The sequence below is a fragment of the Cynoglossus semilaevis genome, chromosome 9, assembly GCF_000523025.1.
Source record: "Cynoglossus semilaevis isolate Cse_v1.0 chromosome 9, Cse_v1.0, whole genome shotgun sequence".
Classification (NCBI taxonomy): domain Eukaryota; kingdom Metazoa; phylum Chordata; class Actinopteri; order Pleuronectiformes; family Cynoglossidae; genus Cynoglossus; species Cynoglossus semilaevis.
Window position 1 is genome coordinate 16,926,919 of NC_024315.1, and position 18,542 is coordinate 16,945,460.

The 18,542-nt window shown below is 41.9% G+C and overlaps 1 protein-coding gene and 1 long non-coding RNA gene across 5 annotated transcripts in view; one reads left to right on the top strand and one right to left on the bottom strand.

The window, feature by feature from the left end:
- Positions 1–6,373: 6,373 nt before the first annotated feature.
- LOC103384214 (uncharacterized) overlaps positions 6,374–18,542 on the top strand; it is a 21,315-nt gene continuing 9,146 nt past the window's right edge. Inside the window, exons 1-4 of one of the 4 annotated variants that reach the window (XR_003050604.1) lie at positions 6,374–7,364; positions 7,447–7,507; positions 7,816–7,887; positions 15,801–15,870. This is a non-coding gene — a long non-coding RNA (uncharacterized LOC103384214). The remainder of the gene's footprint in view (positions 7,365–7,446; positions 7,508–7,815; positions 7,888–15,800; positions 15,871–18,542) is intronic. The other 3 variants (XR_003050603.1, XR_003050605.1, XR_001760498.2) reach the window with 3 other exon arrangements.
- LOC103384212 (nuclear factor interleukin-3-regulated protein-like) overlaps positions 9,334–18,542 on the bottom strand; it is a 13,164-nt gene continuing 3,955 nt past the window's right edge. The window contains exon 2 of the mRNA XM_008317646.3: positions 9,334–14,734. Coding sequence (XP_008315868.1) covers positions 12,378–14,192 — 1,815 coding nt within the window. The 5' untranslated portion in view covers positions 14,193–14,734 and the 3' untranslated portion in view covers positions 9,334–12,377. The remainder of the gene's footprint in view (positions 14,735–18,542) is intronic.

The window sequence follows — 18,542 nt, forward strand, 5'->3', positions numbered from 1 at the left end:
AAAAACGTTTGTTTTGGAATCACTGCAGTGATGATAGAAACCAGGACGTCTATCACCCAGTCTGTTTACTGCTGCCTGATGATGATGGTCAGGAGGTGGATGTGTCTTTGTTAGCTGTCCCTGTGAGAAATGTTGGACAGTAACTCATGTCCCCAGAGACAATAAGACTCAGTGCCAGCACTGACTGAGCCAAAAGTCAAATATGAGTTCATGTAATGCCCTCAGCAGCAGCAGCAGCAGCAGCAGCAGCTGTGTGTTTCCATTCAGGTTTAACTTGTTTCTTTTATCATTAGATCATGAGGTCATCAGAGGTGGTTCCTGTTTAGGGTCACATGATGTCACATCATGAAGGTGATTGGCATAAAAGGAAGTGAAAACAGTATTGTTGCTGGTGAAACTATTTGTAGGTGTGCCTGTGTGTGTTTGTGTGTTTTTATAGCTATACTTGCGCTGACAATGTTTTGAAAAGTACTGATGTCGAGGGAACTCTTTGTCCTTTTCAGGACATTGTCCAGGTCAGCAGCGAATGAGAGAATATTCTGAGGTTTAAGATTGAAGATTAGATTAGAATTAGAGTCAGATTAGAGGGAGTGTAAGGAGTGGGATTAGATGGGTGTTTGTAATAGTTAGGGTTAGGGCCCAGTCAGTGTGTTATAGCTGTGTGAGGGCCTCAGGACTGTGAACTAGGGTAAATTAATGTCATTTAAGACATTTTTCTAATACTCTTACTTATTTGGCTGCTTCAAAAAAACCATGTGTTTTTCTTAAGTGGTGGCAGTGGTGGCTAAGTGGAAGCGGACTTGGGTCTGGAAGGTTTCAGGTTTGAGTCCATTGGCTGCCAAGTTAACACTGAGGTCCTCTGAGCAAGGCACCATCCCCACACACTGCTCCCCGGGCACTTAAAGCTGCAGAGGTGTGCTGTGTCACAATGACCAGTAGTTCACTTTCCTTAAGGCATTTGTATTAAGGAAGAGCTGAGATCAGTCTTTTGGCTCATCATCCCAGACCATTAAGTTTTCACTATTCAGTTTTGGCTGATCTGATCTGATATTTGTCTAGATACTGAAGCTGTAAACAATAATGAGGAGGAAGAGTCACTGCAGTGATCACCGAGTCAAACAGTGCCCTTTAGCTACTTTTGATTTAATTTCACAATGTGTTTTTCTTTGCAAATCTCTAGTTAGCTATGTCACTCAGTTTCAGAGGAAGGAGATAGTCATGGTCAGCCCCGAGTAGCAAGCACCAGTAGGAATATTTTTGGTATAAAATGTAGGATTTATACATTGAATCATACTGTGATCTTACTGAATGGCTAGTTTAAATAAAGCTAGTTTTGTATGAAATGCAAATTCAGCCACAGAAACACATTTGACTGGATTAATTGAATTGACATTTTTTGTCAAAAACCAAGTCAACGATCTGAAACACAACAAAAACTGAACAGGTTACAGTTATGTGGGTCAACGCCACGACGGTGAGGAAATGAATTCCATTATTAAAAACAACCAGATGAGAAAAAACACAGACAGTGACAAAGTCAAATCAGGGCAACATTTGACATGTAGTCAGTTATGTCCGTTTCTTGTCAGGAAGGCGTGGCAGGTAAACAGTGGTCCAATTCATTAGAATCTAAAGGTTCAGATTTTTTAGTGTTTTAAATCGTCCCAACGACTAGTTGTCCCAAACCCTCTGAATTTGCAGTACATTTCACAGTATACAGTACATGCTCAGTACTACTGTAGTGAACTTTCACAGCCTCTGTCTGTCAAGTCCTCAGAACCAACTGACCAGTAATCCAAATCTTCAGACGTTCCATTTTCTTGGATCAGTTATTTATATACTGAGACTGAACTTTGACCTACATTCAGACCTGAGCAGGTCAGGAGAATGAAACCAACGTTTTTGGAGGACTTTTTTATTCTTATCAGTCAGAACAGTATTTGTCCAGAGTCTTGTGTCTCTGCTCTTCGTCTGTCCACTACTGTACACACTTGCATGTTTCCTGTTCACTCAGCTGAGGACGACAACCAGGACTAATCACAGATTAGTCTGTGGACATTTGTTTTGTCACACACATTTGTCTGTGTGTGTGTGTGTGTGTGTGTGTGTATGTGTGTGTGTGTGAGGGCATGCACAGCAACATACAGTATAGGCATCTATGGACAACTGTCTGTGTGTGTGTGTGCGCTTATGTAAGCCTGCGTGGGCGTGTGTGTGAGGGTAATCATGAGTGTGTCTACAGTGACAGTACTGCAAGCCTGTGAAGTCAACTCTGTGTGTGTGGGTGTGTGTGTGTGTGTGTCTTCAGTCGTGCACGCCCACAGTACAGTAGGTCAGTAGGTGAAGATCCGCTCACATGCTTATACGGTCATCCTTGCACACTTCTTATGTCTCCTTTGTTTCTCTCTCTCTGTGTGTGTGTGTGTGTGTGTGTTGTTGTTGTGTAGTATTTGTACATTAGCAGCTCTGTGGTGTAACAGGAGACAGATGGAAGAAATGTCTGAGACTAATTTAAAGGAAGTTAATCTACTTAATAACCGCCATAATGGACTGAAGGTTACCACACACACACACACACACACAAATGGAAAAAACTTTTTAGATCTTACATATATGTGTGTTTATATATATATATATATATATTGATGTAAAAGTATCATCTTATGTGCCTTTGAAGTCAATCAGAAATAGAACCCCAGTAGAACAGAGAACCTTTGTTGTTTCTTCCAGAGTAAAACTTCACTCAGTGTCTACAATAGGTTCTCACTGTTCATCCCCACCATTAAATATACTAAAATACAACTCAGACGGGAACATGATCTGGACGTTTACTGCTGTCCTGTTTGTAGTTTTTCTACAAAGGCAGGTGGACTTTATATCTGTGGCTAATTTACTCTATTGATCTGCACTGAGGTTTCCACTTCAAATATTCATACAGTGAGTCTGGATTTAAAGCCCAGCACTCGGAGCGTGTTTGTTCATTCATGGTTTTCTGGTGTCAGAGGAAATATTTGCGCAGCAAACGCACAAAAGCCTGGCAAATATGAATCTTTTCTTTTTCTTTTTTTCACACAGAAAACATAGGATGGCATTCATACCACCTGAGTCAGAGCTCTCCCACAGCTTCATGGGAAACTCTGCTCAGTTCAAACATGTCAGCTGATGCTGTCATCGGCCAATGAGAACATGTCTGTAAACAACTGCTAACTTAACAATAGGAGAAAATAATGAGGTATATATGTAAAGATGTCATTTCAGATCACCAGTTAGCCAGACTTTTAGGAACTAAATTTAAATGCAAGAAATAAACTTTAACACATAATTCGTGGAACATCAGTAATAGTTGAGCAGCTCGGAGGAAAACACACACAAAACCCAGGATTTTTACTTTAGGTTTGTCACAATAGATGCTTTTCGCTAACCTGTAAAATAAAAAATAAAAAAATAAAAAAATAGTTGTTGTTTTCTTACATACATCACCAGACCATTATAACTGGGTTGAAATGTAATCACATGTTCATTTATTACCATGCAATTATGTGTTAACTATCTGACACAGCAGTTTAACCAATCTGGGGTACGTGGCCCCTTGCAGTACATAGAGGCAATGCAGGAGGCTTTATGATTTTGAGATTAAATGCTGTTTTTTTTTCTTACATCAAATGATTTAAATTATTGTTTTTATATAAAACCAGTCAAATTGAACAACTGCCACAAATGTATTCATTTATAGGGTGAAGTAATTCCACAAATTAAGCGGCAGACTTGGTGCTCAATGTTTTAGTGCAGTTCAGATCTAGTCCTACGGGTGCAGCAGTTGAGTCCTGTTGAACCTTTAACATTATTAGAATGACCCCTCACCTAAAAAAAGAAGTCATTTCCTCTGAGTTAAAGGTAGAAAATAAAGAGATAAATTCAGCTGAAGATCATGACAGTCAGGAGCTTCCATTTGGACACATGCACCAACAGGCTACTTCCTGTAGCTGAAGATATGGTAATAAGACCCCAGGGTGGTTTTGTATTGCATAACGAGGAGCTGATTCATTCCTCTCTCTCTCTCTCTCTCTCTCTCACACACACACACACACAGAGAGTTTTCCTGGTGGCCTACTTTTCATATCAGAAATGCACAGCTTTCCTTTGGCCTATTTTTACGTACTGATGTATCAGCAGGCTGCTGTGACTGTGTGTGTGTGTGTGTGTGTGTGTCTGTGTCACGGGTGTTAACGTTCCTTAAATCATCTGTCTCCATGTTCTGACCTATTTTACGTAGCACTGAGGGTCAGCGGCAGCAGTGACTGCATGTGTCCACCGGGCGCAGCGTGTCCTGCACCAGACTCGATTTTCTCCCTCTGACTTCCTGCAGGGGTGTGAGAGCTGAGCCACATTTTTCGTGGCTGGATACAAAAAAAAAACTGAACTGCGTTCGGGAATTCTGGTCTGGTTTGGGTCGGCCTTTTAACCACAGTGTGACTAAACCTCATACATTCACAGAGAAGAGTCTGGAGGAAAATGTCTAAAATACTTCGATCATCATGCAGTATCACCGTTTCCACAGTGTATTATTAGCTGTGCTCCAGTTCACTGCAGTCTCTCTGTCCTAGTACTACAGTACTATATGTCCACTCACTGCAAATACTCTCAATGATTGATTCACTGTAGTATTTGTGCCTTATTTGAAGAGTTGATCTGTTTTATAGACACTTGATTTTCTGTGAATATAAACGGCAGCAAACTATATTCATTATTTCATAAAACATGAAGGATTATTACAGTGAAACTTTATTACTGAAGTACAAATCACTACAGTATGGCTCATACTTGTAGCTTAGTCTCTGGTTTACTTGTTTAGGGATGGTGTCAAACAACGGAGAAATGGTCACATGGTCCGCCAAGTGATTTGTGCTCTTGCCTTACAGTTAGAAGGTCACTGCTGGTCTTTCTCTATGTAGTTCAAACCCTTTTTTCTTAAGACACTTTAATTTCCTCTCCAGAGGATCCAGGGACATCCTGATTCTAGAACAGTCCAGCTCAAAGGTGACGTTGTGTAATTATTGCTCTGCATACTGTGGTGAAATAACAGTTACACAATGCCATTAAGTCAAGTCAAGAGCCGAGAGAAAAAGAGAGAAAGGCAGAGCGAATGAGTGAGCAACCAGCGAAAACAAGTTACACAACAGCAGCTGGGTGTTGGGAGAGGAGTGTGTGAGGCAGCCTCCCCCCTGACCCCGCCGCTGATGGAACAGTAGCTAACAGATCGGACAGTTGACAGGGGCAGAGTGAGCCTTTACATAAGAGCAATTACAGCGCAGTGGGTCCGTTAGATAAGAGGAACTGTTCCATCTGGGCAGAACCACAGAACTTCACTGCACTGGAGAACAGGTGAATCACCTTCAGAGTTTCATTACCCCACGGACGACGGCCAGCTGTTGTGCAATCCACCGTCGTGCATGGCAACAGGAAACTTCCTGCAGCAGGAAGCAGCTGACCACACACACACACACACACACACACACACACTTACAGAGTGCTGCCCTCCTGTCCCTAGCAGGCTACAGTAACGGGGTGATGTTGAGGAGACTCCTACAGTGTTTTTGAATGGCACTTCTCTCTCGTCTTTTTCTCCCCCCTCTGTCTCCTCTCTGGGCTGTTATGAATCGTGCAGAGGCTTGTGAAGAAAAAAACACTGCTAAATGAAGGAAAGTAGGTCAGTAAGGAGGGACCGGGAGGGGCGGGGGAGGAAGGGGTAAGGTTGAGTAGAGAGAAAGAGTTATTGAGAGTAGGAGTGAAGGGGGGAGGGAGATGGGAGGGTTACGTCACATGCCCTGATTGTGTAAACTTCATTAAACTCCCCCTCTCCCGGGCTCTCCCCCTCCGTTCCGCTCTCTTGTTGTTGTATGAAAAGCAGGTCAGTAGCACACACATGAACACAGATCACATCTCTGTGGAACTTCACTGCAGAAATAAGATCAGATTTGGGACAAAGACGCCTGAAAATACCTTACATCTCCCTTTGTAGTTGCTTTGATTTGAACAATTGTTGTTATGTTGGTCACACCTCTGTAGATACAGTCTCAGAAAAGACACAACTCTCTTATTGTTTGGACACCTTATCATTTGTTCTCAAAAGTATTTGTTTATTACATGTAAAATAATCAAATACAGTGTCCCCTCTTTATATCGCGGTTCACCTTTCGCTCCCTCAGGACATCGCATCGCATTTTTTAATCCGTTTAGCTATATCGCGGTATTTTACGGTAAATATTTTCTTTTTAATTCCATTATTGTCGTGATAAAAAAGATTTTGTAACCTAAAATATTAGAAATATAGCAAAAATCGCTGGTATCTTTGTTTACCCAGGGGAGATCGAACACGGCATTGTGTCCCTCACGCTGATTGGCTCATGCATCGTAGCATCTCTCAGCATCTCCCCTTGTCTGTCCGCCACTCGCCGTTACATGGTACGTTGCTGTAACGTTTGTGCTTTTGTGTTTGGTGAAAGTTGGCCCTAATAATGAAAAAGATAACGCCCATGATGCCTCCTAAATGCGCGGATCATCTCATGTTACGAAGGCCAAACGAAGACTCTGACACAGACGAAAGTTAACAGTCTTTATTTTTCTTCATAATAATGTGCGCTCCTGCGCTGTGCCCGGCTTTCATATACGGCCAGTCCGTCTTGACCAGTATGCACTTCAATCTCCTCGCCTTTGATTACTCGATTTGTGCTCACCTGCGTCCGGGGCTGCACCTGCGTCACTACCCCCGTGCTCTCCCTCCAGCAGCTGAGCACTGGCCTTCGCCGTTCCATTATACAACTGTACTGTGCATATAATTGTGTGGGGAATGGGAAACACAGTCTAGGGAGGGTTGATAACGGGGTGGAGGGAGGTACGTAAAGGGTAAATACTGTATATACGTAAATAATATAGAAAGTATCCCGCCTCTACTTCGCGGATTTTCCCGTTTTGCGGTGAGTCTTGGAACGCAAGTACCGCGATAGCAGAGGGTTCCCTGTACAGCTAGGTTACAGCCTGTGTCTCGGTGGTTTTATCTCCAAACGGTCCACTGCTGCTGTTTCACGGTCTGTGTACGACGTTAAGTTTCCAACACGCTCTTAAAAAAACCAAACTAACATGCTCTAAAACCTATGTCGGCCTAAAATGGATGCCACAACAGAACCATAAGCTAGCAAAGAACTAGCCAAACAGTGATCAGGCTGTAAGAGTTAGCCTACAGTTAGCCAGCAGCAGTGAAATAGTGACATGATGACAAACAGTAGTTAATGAGAAAACCAAAGACGTTTAAAATTAGTTTGTTTTTTTTCACCGACCAATTGGACAAAGACCCGACATTTGTGAAGGTCAGTGGTGACTGTACACACTGAAGGTGTTTCTACACTGTCTTGAACTCGGAGCTAATGTTGTTGACACTTGTCCATGCAGCTTTATTTGAGGAACTGGATCCTGGTTGTGGAGTTAACGTGTAAACAAAGCTGCAGCACAGGTAAGAAACCATGAAAACAGACAAACAGTGAGAGCGGAAACTGACGATAAATATTAGTTGCAAAAACAAAAGAAAAACATTGACCTACTTTTCATTTTTCTCTTCTTATTCACACACATTTGTCTCTCTGTCATTCTCAGTCCCCTTAGTAACAAAACATACACATAATTAATTCTATTTCATCAAAGAAAACCTTTATCTGTGTTTTAATTTTTGGTTCAACAGAACATTTTGAAATTAATGCCTGTAACACACTTCAAAAAAGACGAAGAAGAAGTTCAAATATCACAGATAAACTTTCTTTGCAGGTGAACTGGTAACAAATGTCAAGACCATGAAACAGACGGAGGCTCAGCCTAAGTAGGTCACATGACCCGCAGGTAAGTCTCACTCCATTCAACCTGCTAAAGACTGTGTTATGTCGTGTGTGTGTGTTATGAGCAATGATTTATTATTATTATTATTATATCATTTACGGGCACTAAAAAGTATAACTGAAATTCATGTATGTCCATTTGTGTTTTTGTAAATGTGACATAAAAACCTTGACATTTGTCCTAAAAACAAACGCACAGGTGTGTGGGTGTAGGAATATGACTACATGTGAAAAATCCCCTTGAAAACAAGTGAAACTAGGGGATTAGTGCATGTGTGTGTTTGTGCATATGAGTGAGTGAATGTGTGTGTAATGGGGGGGGGGGGGGGGGGGTTATGTAACATGGATGCTGCAGTATGTAGGTCAGCAGCACAGGGACAGCCAGGGTGGAAAAGAAGGGACTGAGTGTGTGCCTGTGTGTTTGTGGTGATACGTGCACATATGTGCACGTGTGTTTTATAATCCAAATTATTGTCAGTGCGTGATCGTGACGCTCTCACAGAGGACGGTGCCGTTTAGCTCCTGCTGTACCGATGTTTGAAACGATCGTTAGTTAGCTGCAGTGTTCACAGCTGAACGGTCTCCTGCTGAGAGGAGAAAGTGGGGGAGACGGAGGAGGAGAAAAGGGGAGCAAACTATTGTGCAATGAATTAAACTGTTCCAGCTTTGAATCTTCTGTAACCAACACTAAGCCAATGACGTGCTATGACCCACTTTTAACTTTGGAGAAACCAGAGCTGTCCATTTGAATTCACACTAAAACAACACAGTGACGGAAAAGAGTGACTTTGATGTCACACACATTAAAGACGCTTTATTTTTTGTGACAAGCCAGGCTTAAATCCATATGTTTGATTTTTTTTTTTAATGTTTATTCTGGTCAATTACTTTTTATCGATATAGTTAAATGATCAGAAATACATAAATAAATACATGAAAAAGAACAAAAGTAATATTTTGTGTTTTTATTAGGCTTGTCATTTAAAATGATTTGAAATGATTTTTTTTTTATTTGGATTTGCGGTGATCGTGATCATAATTAATCGTGATCATGATTAATCGTGATTAACTACAATCACAATATGATCATAATTAATCGTGATTAACTACAATCACAATCATGATTAGTCATGATTAACTACCATTGCGGTTAATCTTATTAACTAGGACTAAGATAAACCTTACTAGATAAGACAAAAATTTGTTTTCTGTATATTGCTGTCATCATTATATATGTAGAAATGTGTTTAAGGCAGAATTTTATTTTGATATATATTTTTTAAATATGTCTCTTTTGATGTTTAGTATATTATGTCTATGCACTGGCTTTACAAAAAGCAGTTTGTTGGTGTGAATGAGAGAAACAAAGACAGAGAGAGAGACAGGGAGAGAGCCCAGTTCAGGCTGATTCATAAAAATGACTCAAAAACTTCCACTTCTGACACATCTGTAAAGTCAACAACCTTTTTATTTCCCCCCACTTTGAATGGTTCACATTCAAAAATGAGGTTTTTTTTTCTTCCATTATAACCATTCTGCATATCCATGTGAAGTATAGCAAATACAAAATTACTTCTGGACAAGCTTTCAATTCATTTTTTTTCCAAAGTTGGAAAGACTTCCGGCAAACAGCAAAGTTTACACAGTAACACGTAGTACAAATGGTGAATGGGGTCAAAGTTCAGCAAAGGGTCAAATACACAGCACAACCAGGAATAGTGGGGGCAAAAAGACACGACAGGAAGTTGGGAAAAATACATGTAAGAACAACAAGCACAACAACAACAATAATAATATCCAAAAATAACAGCAGAATATCATAGAAAATAACAATATTATTAAAATAGTTATAAAATAATAATAATGACAGCAGTTTACAAGAGAGAGAATGAGAGAGAGACTTTACATTTATACACAGTGACCAGGCACCAGGAAGTGAGAGTCAAACATGTACAGTCTGTGAGACTTACTGCAGCTACTGGAGCAAAAACAATTCAGTGCAGAGGTGAGTGAGGGTCAGTCAGTTAGGGGACGAGGGACAAACACAATAAAGAGGCACCTGAAAAAGAGAGAGAGAGAGAGAAAGAGAAAGAGAGAGCAGCTTTGCTGGTGGCGACTACAGAGATATTAGCCAGACGACTGCTGTCTGGAAAAGACAGATGTATTGATTTTTTTTTTCTGCCAAAAAGCTGGCAAACATGACACTGTGTGTGTTTGTCAGGATCTGCCGACAGCTGTGTGACTGCATAGCCTTGACTGATGCGACAGTAAGTGGCTGAGACTGTTTTAACAGTGTCAAACACCTGGGCTCACCAGAACCACAAACCAAAGTCTTTTTTTTTTTCAGTTTTGTTCGAGTTGAGGCTTAATTTCTAAGAATCATTTTTGAGGCCAAGAATAAAGACACACAAGGTAACTGCATGCAAATAGGAAAAAAATAAATAAATAAAAATGCTCAAAATTTTGAATTAACAGAGTTAAATAAACCCATCTTCAACCTATTGATTTATTAACTTTATGGTAATAATATAATAACTGATAAAAAATGTTTGTCCCTTACGTAAAGGAGAAATCCTACAAATTTGTACAATTTAATTGAAGGCCAACAAGTACCGACTACTGAATGGGATTAAAAAAAAACATTTTCAATGTAAAAATTAATACATGACACTGCACTAAAAGTGCGGTCTATATTATCCATTTAGGGGAAAAAAGCATTTTTATTTATTATTTTAATGAATGCAATACCTGGTGTCTCCACAAGAACAATCTCACTTTTAAGTTCACAACTTCCTTATGCCACTACTTTATTTTTTTTTTGTAGTTTTTACCACAAAACATTTTCTTCTTAAAATATATATATTCATTATATGTAAATTTATGTCACAGTAATATACATTCTAAGTGCTTCAGAAGTAAATAAGGGCTGGTGTGGGGCCAAAGGGTGCGGGATCATCGTCGTAAAGTTTGTCATAGGTTCAGAGCATTAGACGTATATAATAAGATCATCGTTAAAATAACGATCGATTGGAAAAAAAAAAAAGAAGTTACTAAAAGCCTTACTAAAGCCATGAAAGTAAACTTAAACGGATCCGCTAGTTTTTGAGGTACTGGTCAGAGCCAGCTCTTGGCATAGGCCACATAGGCAGTCGCTTAGTGCGCCATCTGCTGGAGTGGGCATTGCTGTAATCCCTGGGTTTACAGCGAGCCTCAATCCTCAATCTCGCCTAGGGTGCAAAGATGGCTAAAGCCAACTTGGGGCACAGTAATAAAGTAACTTTTTATTTATTTATTTATTTTTGCTAAATGATATAAGAGCTGACATCATGATTTATTAAGGATGGTCTGGAACCAGTGACCCAGACCATAAATGCTTCAGGAAATGTGTCTGATGTGGATGTGAATTAAAAGTCGCTTTATCCACTTTACAAAACCAGTGACCCACATCCAGTCTTCTGCAGCGGCGTCACTTTTGCAACACAATGGCTACATTTGTTTTTTATATACAGTCTATGGTTCAGAGGAAGGACCAACGTCATTCTTTGCTAAACCCAGAAGGATGTGTATCTTTGGTCACGATGCCACAGTAAACTCTGACCAGTCACCAAGGCAGTAATGAATGATGAATGAATAATTTCACACCTCAGTGAGTTCCACTCAATCTTTTCTTTCTAATAAAAGTGAGAGGTAGGAGAAAAGTAAAGGGAGAGAAGTGACACAGTGACACTTGTTTCATTAACTTCTCACACTGACGTGAAACATACTTCAGTCCTGAATTATAACAAGGTCAGACCTACACTGTAAACCTGAAGGTTCAACATTCAGTGGAAAAATGTAGTGTAACAACCAGGAGACAGAGTTTTCTGATTCTTTTCATATTTAGTGGTAATCATATATATATTCGGTAGTTTACGACTTTTTATAGTATGTAACCATTTTGTAAAACAGTTATGACGTGTAATTAAAAATTGAATCGGAAGCCTTTTTAGCCATTGAGCTACAGTACAACGTAGTGTTATTGTCTTTCCTTTACTGTGGGGCAAATATTAGATGTCAGGCTGGGCAGTAGTTACAGTGCCAGACTATAACGGTGTAGGCCACACTCAAATAGAATACATAACATAAGAAAACTTTGGATCAAAAGTGTCACTCACAACTTAGGCTGCCCACTATTGGAGTCATTGTGTCAGGCAATTTGTGGTATATCACAACAAGCGAAAAAATATTTCCATATATTTGGAAAAGTCAAACATCCAAATTCCAAATGCATTTACAGACATTTATTTTACAGTAAAATTACCAAAGATTTCTATTTAAATTTAATGTAATCCCTGGTTTTAATTACTTTACATTTGAAAAGTGTTTTTTTTTTAAATACCCTGTTAAGGATCCCAGCAGGAGCTGGATCTGTGAACTGATTCAGGTTTAGAGTGTAGCTGTAGTTGTAATGAGAAAGAGGTGATGCAAGAATGTTCGAGCTGCATCTTTCCATCATTACTCTCGCCTCTTATGGCGTCCACCCCTCCCGCTGCTGGATCCCTTTTTGCCTCCCTCTCTTTTCACCTCTGCTCTCTCGTTCCCAGGGCGTTTGTCCTCCCTGGAAAACTCAGTTTCATTCTCCGTATTGGCCTGACTCATGTTTGGGTTATGGGACAGTGCTAAATAAGGATGCTGAGGCAAGGTGGGTGAAGGGGACATGGGAGCAATAACTGTGCCGTCTACCTGGGCTCTTGATGCCCCATTGGACAATGCTCTGTACTTGAGGCGGAGCTTGTGAGGCAGGGCTGTGCCTTTGATCTCAACTTGGCACTCTCCGTTTGGACCAGGAGCTCCCATTGCTTTCTGATAGTAGCTGCTGATGTCAGAGGAGGATGAGGAAGGGGATTCGTCATCAGTGGAACCCTCTTTGTCAGAGCTACGTGGATCTCCATCGCTGGAGGAAGTGTCTTTAGTGGAGGAGCTCTCCTGATAAAAGCCCTCGGCCCGGGGCCCTCCCTCGTAGGTGAGCACCGGGGGCTCTTCATCCAGTGTGTTGAGGTAGCCATTGTTTTGTGTAAAGGAGGACTTGGCCTCCTCAGCATTGTGGATCAGATCAGGGGCGAAGGGGTTCTGGTTGCTCCCTGCATGCTGAGAACTGTTCTCCCGGATCTGGCAGCTGTAGTGACGGTGAATGTCGTCCTGCTGTTGACTGCTGGGGTTGAACGTTTGCTGCATTTCCTCTGCTGCTTCAGAGTGAGCATTGGTGTAGTCATACTGAGGCGAGTCCAAGGTCTTTGTCCTCTCCAACTTCTCTGCCACCTCAGTGATGGTCACTGAGCAGTCAGAGAACTTGGGCCTCTGCTGTACTTGTTGGTCTTCGACCCTCTGACTTTCCATGGGATAACAGCCGCTGCTGGAACGATACAAGATGACGCTCCTCTGAGCAGGAGTGGCCTGAGGAGCAGGGCTTGACGCTTCCATGCTGGACAGCTGCTGCTGCTGGTGCAGTTGGTAGTCCATGGCGCTGTCAGCCTGCAGGGTGTTTTGCTGGTGAGGAGAAACCAGAGCACTATGACTGCCTTGGTAAGTCACACTTGGCATCCCATTCGTAAATCCCTCTGGAATTCCATTGCTTTCCAGCCTGGTCATCTCCAAACTTGAGGGCTCTGTCTTTATGCTGTAGCCCATGGGCTCTGGACTGGAGGATCCGTCTGACATATCGGAGACGGAGCCTCTGGGAGAGTAGTTGGGGAGCGTAGAGTGGCGCTCGCCTCTGCTGGACTGCTCAGGTTCTGATGAGTCAGAATTGAGCATCACTTGGGATGCACTGGAGTACCCACTGCTTGAGAGGTAGGTGTTAACGTTTGGTGTGCTGTTGCTGCTGCTGCTCCCATTGCTACCAGTGCTGCCACCTGCAGTACTGTTAGAGATCTGCTGGCTTTTCTCCATATAGGATGCTGTGCTAATGAGGCCAAAGCGCAACTTAAGCTGAAGGAGCTCTGTCTTTAAACGAACATTCTCCTCATTCAGTGCCATGACTCGGTTCTCCAGCACCATGTCATTAAGACGACGCTTCTCCCTCGAGCGTTTGGCGGCTTCATTGTTCTTCCTCCGTTTTTCCCAGTATGAAGCATCTTTCTTCTCATCAGATATAAACTCTCTCTTGCGGCGAGAAGACAAACCAGGTTTGCTACCTTTAGACTGGCGGCTGATTCGCCCTCCACTTTCAGGATCTGGGGATGGGAGGTCCTCACTGAAGGAGGAAAATTTGTCTGCTTCCATGATATTCTTGTTGCTGGTGGATTGGAGGTGCAGATTTAAAGTTTCCATTTTTGGGGGCCAGAGTATGACTCTAGCAAAGGGCAAAGGGGGAGGGATAATAAAAACAAATTTTACAATAAGAGCCTTCGGCTTTCTCACTAGGTGTTTAGGCCTATGTCGCAGGATCAGCAAAATATACTTGGTGAGGTATTTGTGCTACTTTTAGGGAAAGCCTCATTGATTTCTGCTGCGTATTCTTCAAGAAGACGACGTTCAAGTGTCCAAATTAGCCAGGAAGATTAAAAAGAGGTGGAATTCCACAAAAATCTTAGACATTGAACTTGTGTTGTGTATGACCAAGAGGATAAATAAGTTCAGGTGTTGAACACAGAGCCTAAGGTTGTCTGGTCAAGTCTGCAGAGCAGGTTTTTCACACTCTCGATGTGTTTCCACACAAACTTCAGTTCAATTGTTTTTGTCCAAGTTAGCAGCAGAACAGTGGTCAGGCTGCTGCTCTTCTTCTCTCCTTGTTCAACAGTATAGAGGTCGGAGTGTGATCACAGGGATTCCCTTAGGCCGCTGGTTCAGTGCTGCTGTTTGCTGACGACTACCTGGTTTATGAGGGGGGAGAGAAAAAAGGAAAGGGAGGAGAAAAAAGAGAACAGACATGAGTAAATGTGTTTTGCATCCAATTGCAACAATTTATGTTATAGTTCAGTGTGTGTCCTATTTGGTTAAAGATGAAAAGTCTTAAGAAAAGTTTCATAAAGTTGAACTTTGTCATTTTCTTTTACGTCATGTGTTAGTGCTGCTTCCACTGCCACACCTCAGTTGACCTAGTTTGTACTGAGTCCAATTCAGGGAGGAATCATTCATTTATTTATGTTAAGTATGTTGGTAAAAACGAATACTATTGTGAATGTTACATCTCTTATAAACAGTGATCAAAACTGAGAAGAAACAAGGGGCTAAACCAGGCTTTTAGGAGTCATTCTTTTACTTGCACATCTGGACAGACATCTGTGTTCAGAGCTGTGCGGGCAGGAAGATCTACATCACAGCTGTAATGGCTCAGTTTTTTTCCTGTGGTAACTATCGCAGCGTCTAAAAATGACACAACACCACAAGTTTGCCGAACCCTCTTACTTTTATGTCAACACTGAGAGGAAGCTCTAGCCACCTAATAGACACTTAGCTCTGAGTTAACGACAACAACAAGGACAGGATGTTTGGAGGATTATATAATAATCATAGCTGCGTCTGTATATTCTTTTTCACTTCTCTCAGTGCATTACACACCACTACAGTGTTCACTGGAGTCCATCAGAAACACCAACAAATCAAGTACACAATCACTGAAACACACAAGGAATGCAGAAATCTAGGTCACTGTGTGTGTGCGTGTGTGAGATGACTCAACTGGTGGCGTCATTTTTCTTTTGCAACTGTGGAAATAATGGGAGCCCAGACTTGAAGTTGTTTCATTACCAGTGATTTCAGCAGCCTAGTTTTCCTCGTTACTTAAAAACATTCGTATTTAAACAGTGTACGTGGGAGGACATCAGGGACATTAAGATTTTGAATAATTCATCAAACATCATTTGAGTTTATCTTTGATCTATTTTTTTGCTCAACAACAGAAAAATGTTTTAATTTATTTTCAATTCCTTCCTACAGGGGGCACCACACTGGATCAAGCCACTCAACCCATTTCACTTTAAACCCTCGTCTGTGCTCCACCTGCCAGGTAGAACCATCTGCAACTTCTCTGTTGTGTTTTTGCACATTTTAAAAAAGTTGGACATGTCCATGATTTCATAAGGTCAAACTTTGCTCATGACATTAATTCAGATTTTTTCATGATTAAGTTTAAGATTTCACTTCACACTGTCTGTGCTGTAGGATGCAGGATGTAGGGTGTAGCTGTAAAATAGGACATGTCTTGTGTCTCCTGCCGTCCCTCGGTCAGTATGTAAAAGATAAAGTGGTCATGTCTTCTTATTATGATTACACATACACAAAAAAACACAAAGTCTGCTGCTATCTTCACGTGTCACAGCAGTTAGACGGCTGATCTACGTTCAGGGTCAGGGTGTGGATGTAGATTTTCTATGGCAGAACGCCGTCCATCTCTTATTTGACTCATTTTCTTCAAGAACCGGAGCAGAGCTGAGGTGAACAGAAATGAATGTGGACACCTTTGGAAACTCGTAGGCTAAGCCAGAAGCAAATGTGTTATTCTGCCAAATCTGAACACAATTTGCAGGAAACTGAGTGTGTGTGAGTGTGTGTGTGTGAGAGAGACACAAAGGCGGGTAGGAAGGAAGAATGCATACGTCTGCTCTGTCCCACTGACCTAGAAACGACGCTAAGCGGTAAACACTGCTCCCGTCTTTGACAGTGAGCCATAAAATAGGTCAGTGGGGCTACATGNACATAATAAAGAGGTGTGGGAGGGAGGGAGGAAGTGTAGAATCAAAGGAGAGACAAAAAGAACGATTGTTCGGGAGATGGAAGCACGATTTTGGAACGCAATGGACAAAAGAGACAAACCTGACGGTAAAAATCCACCCCCCCCCCCTTGGTTTTTATGCAACATTTATTCCCATTCATTTTGATAGTGATGCGCTGGATTTATGCTGCAGCACCCAACTGTATGAATCAGTCACCGATGAAAAATGAAAGGGGGGACTGGAGATGGCGAGATGGGATTGACGTCAGAGAACACACCCATCTCTGCAGACCCTTCTCTTTCTCCATTGCGCTCTGCATGGGGAGGGGCTGCTGTTGTTGCTCATAGCGTACGTGCTCTGAATATCTCTTGTTGCAGAGCGGGGCTTGTGTAACACATGCATATTACATAGCAGCGCAAGCTACAGGTTACTGTGCTTTGGTGTGAAGTCTTAAAGGAGAAAGGCGGGTATTTTCAGCAGCTGCTGCAGGCTCTCAGGTCAACCAGCGCTGCCAGTGGGATATTTAAAAATAAGAAACTGGGCTCATTATAAATAAAGTCCTACTGTAGGAGCACGTAGCTAAGCAGTTCTAAAAGCTCACTCAATGGGGTCAGATTTTAAGACCTGTGCCTTCTTTGACGTGTCAAAGGTCATGAGTTACCGCTAGTTATACCAAAGGAGCCATTTTGGACTTGTTCCACACAAGTTTTACTTTTATTGAACATTTTCTTATTTGACTTTCTGTAATAAATAAAATGTTGATACAGCTCTTCAGATACAACATACCATATGAATACCAAGTCTGACTAACTGGTTATACGGTCGAGCAGTTGAAGCTCTCACATCTTACATCACTACTGAACTTGACATTCTTCTGCTGAACTTCCTGCTGCTACTGCAAAACAATGGGAATGTGCTGCACTGAAGGAATGTGACTGACTTGATTTATGTTTGTTCGTTCATTAATACTGACTCAAATATATCTCAAGGGACTACTGGCGTTTTAGGATACAAAATTGGCTTGTCTGAATTTGACCGACATGTTGCACTGCACGTGAAATAATATTTTGTAAAATAAGAGCCAACAATTTTAGTCAGATTTAGATCTGCTTCACAAGTGTCTGGAGTGACAGTAGGAGCCATGGACAGATTTCAGAAAGCTCTACTCACTCGTATAGGTTCCTCCTTTGCCCCCCCCCCCCGTTCTATGTTTGTATAATAGAAGCAGTAAAAAAGAAAACCTGTTTGTCAAGTGTTCAGTGTGATTATCTTTCGGACTGAAGATTATTTCTCCTTTAACAGGGATGATTCATTGCAGCTGCCTTCAAACACTTGTTCCGATGTTTTCCTTACTGAGAAAAACACAGTGAGGAGCTCAGTTCCCAGGCACTTGCCGCTCAGGCAGGAATGTTTCACCTTTCACCCCCTCTGAGGCAAGTGTGAGTAAAACACAAGGCATCCTCCACCCCTCCTCCATCCTTTAAGTCATCCAGCACCACACACGTGGAGAGGGGCCCCGGCCATAGCTGCCTCCATTTTGCCCCACTTATTTGTGTCAGGAGACACACAAAAAGACTAGGAGACAGGAATCCAGACATTCCAGGTCAGTCAGCTAGACCTGAGTGTGTGCCACTGAGCTCTTCTTCACTGGAGGGTCGACTGCAGCACTTCCACTAGTACAACTGAAATGATGACTTGAATTTCAACTCTCAGACTATGGCGTCCTCTGTAATGAAGGACTGACAGTCAAGTCACTTCTGTCCTGACTGATCACTGCCCACAATTATCATTTTGATAGTCAAATACTCCCCCACCCTCCCACCCCACCTGACTTTGCTCTACCCCTCCATCTTGCTCACTCACACGGAGTGTGTCCCGTCTTTGTCTGAATAAGAGGCAGAGGAGATAAATGGTGTTTTCACCCAGAACATGGGGCTAATTTGTCCCTCCACCAAACTACAGAGGA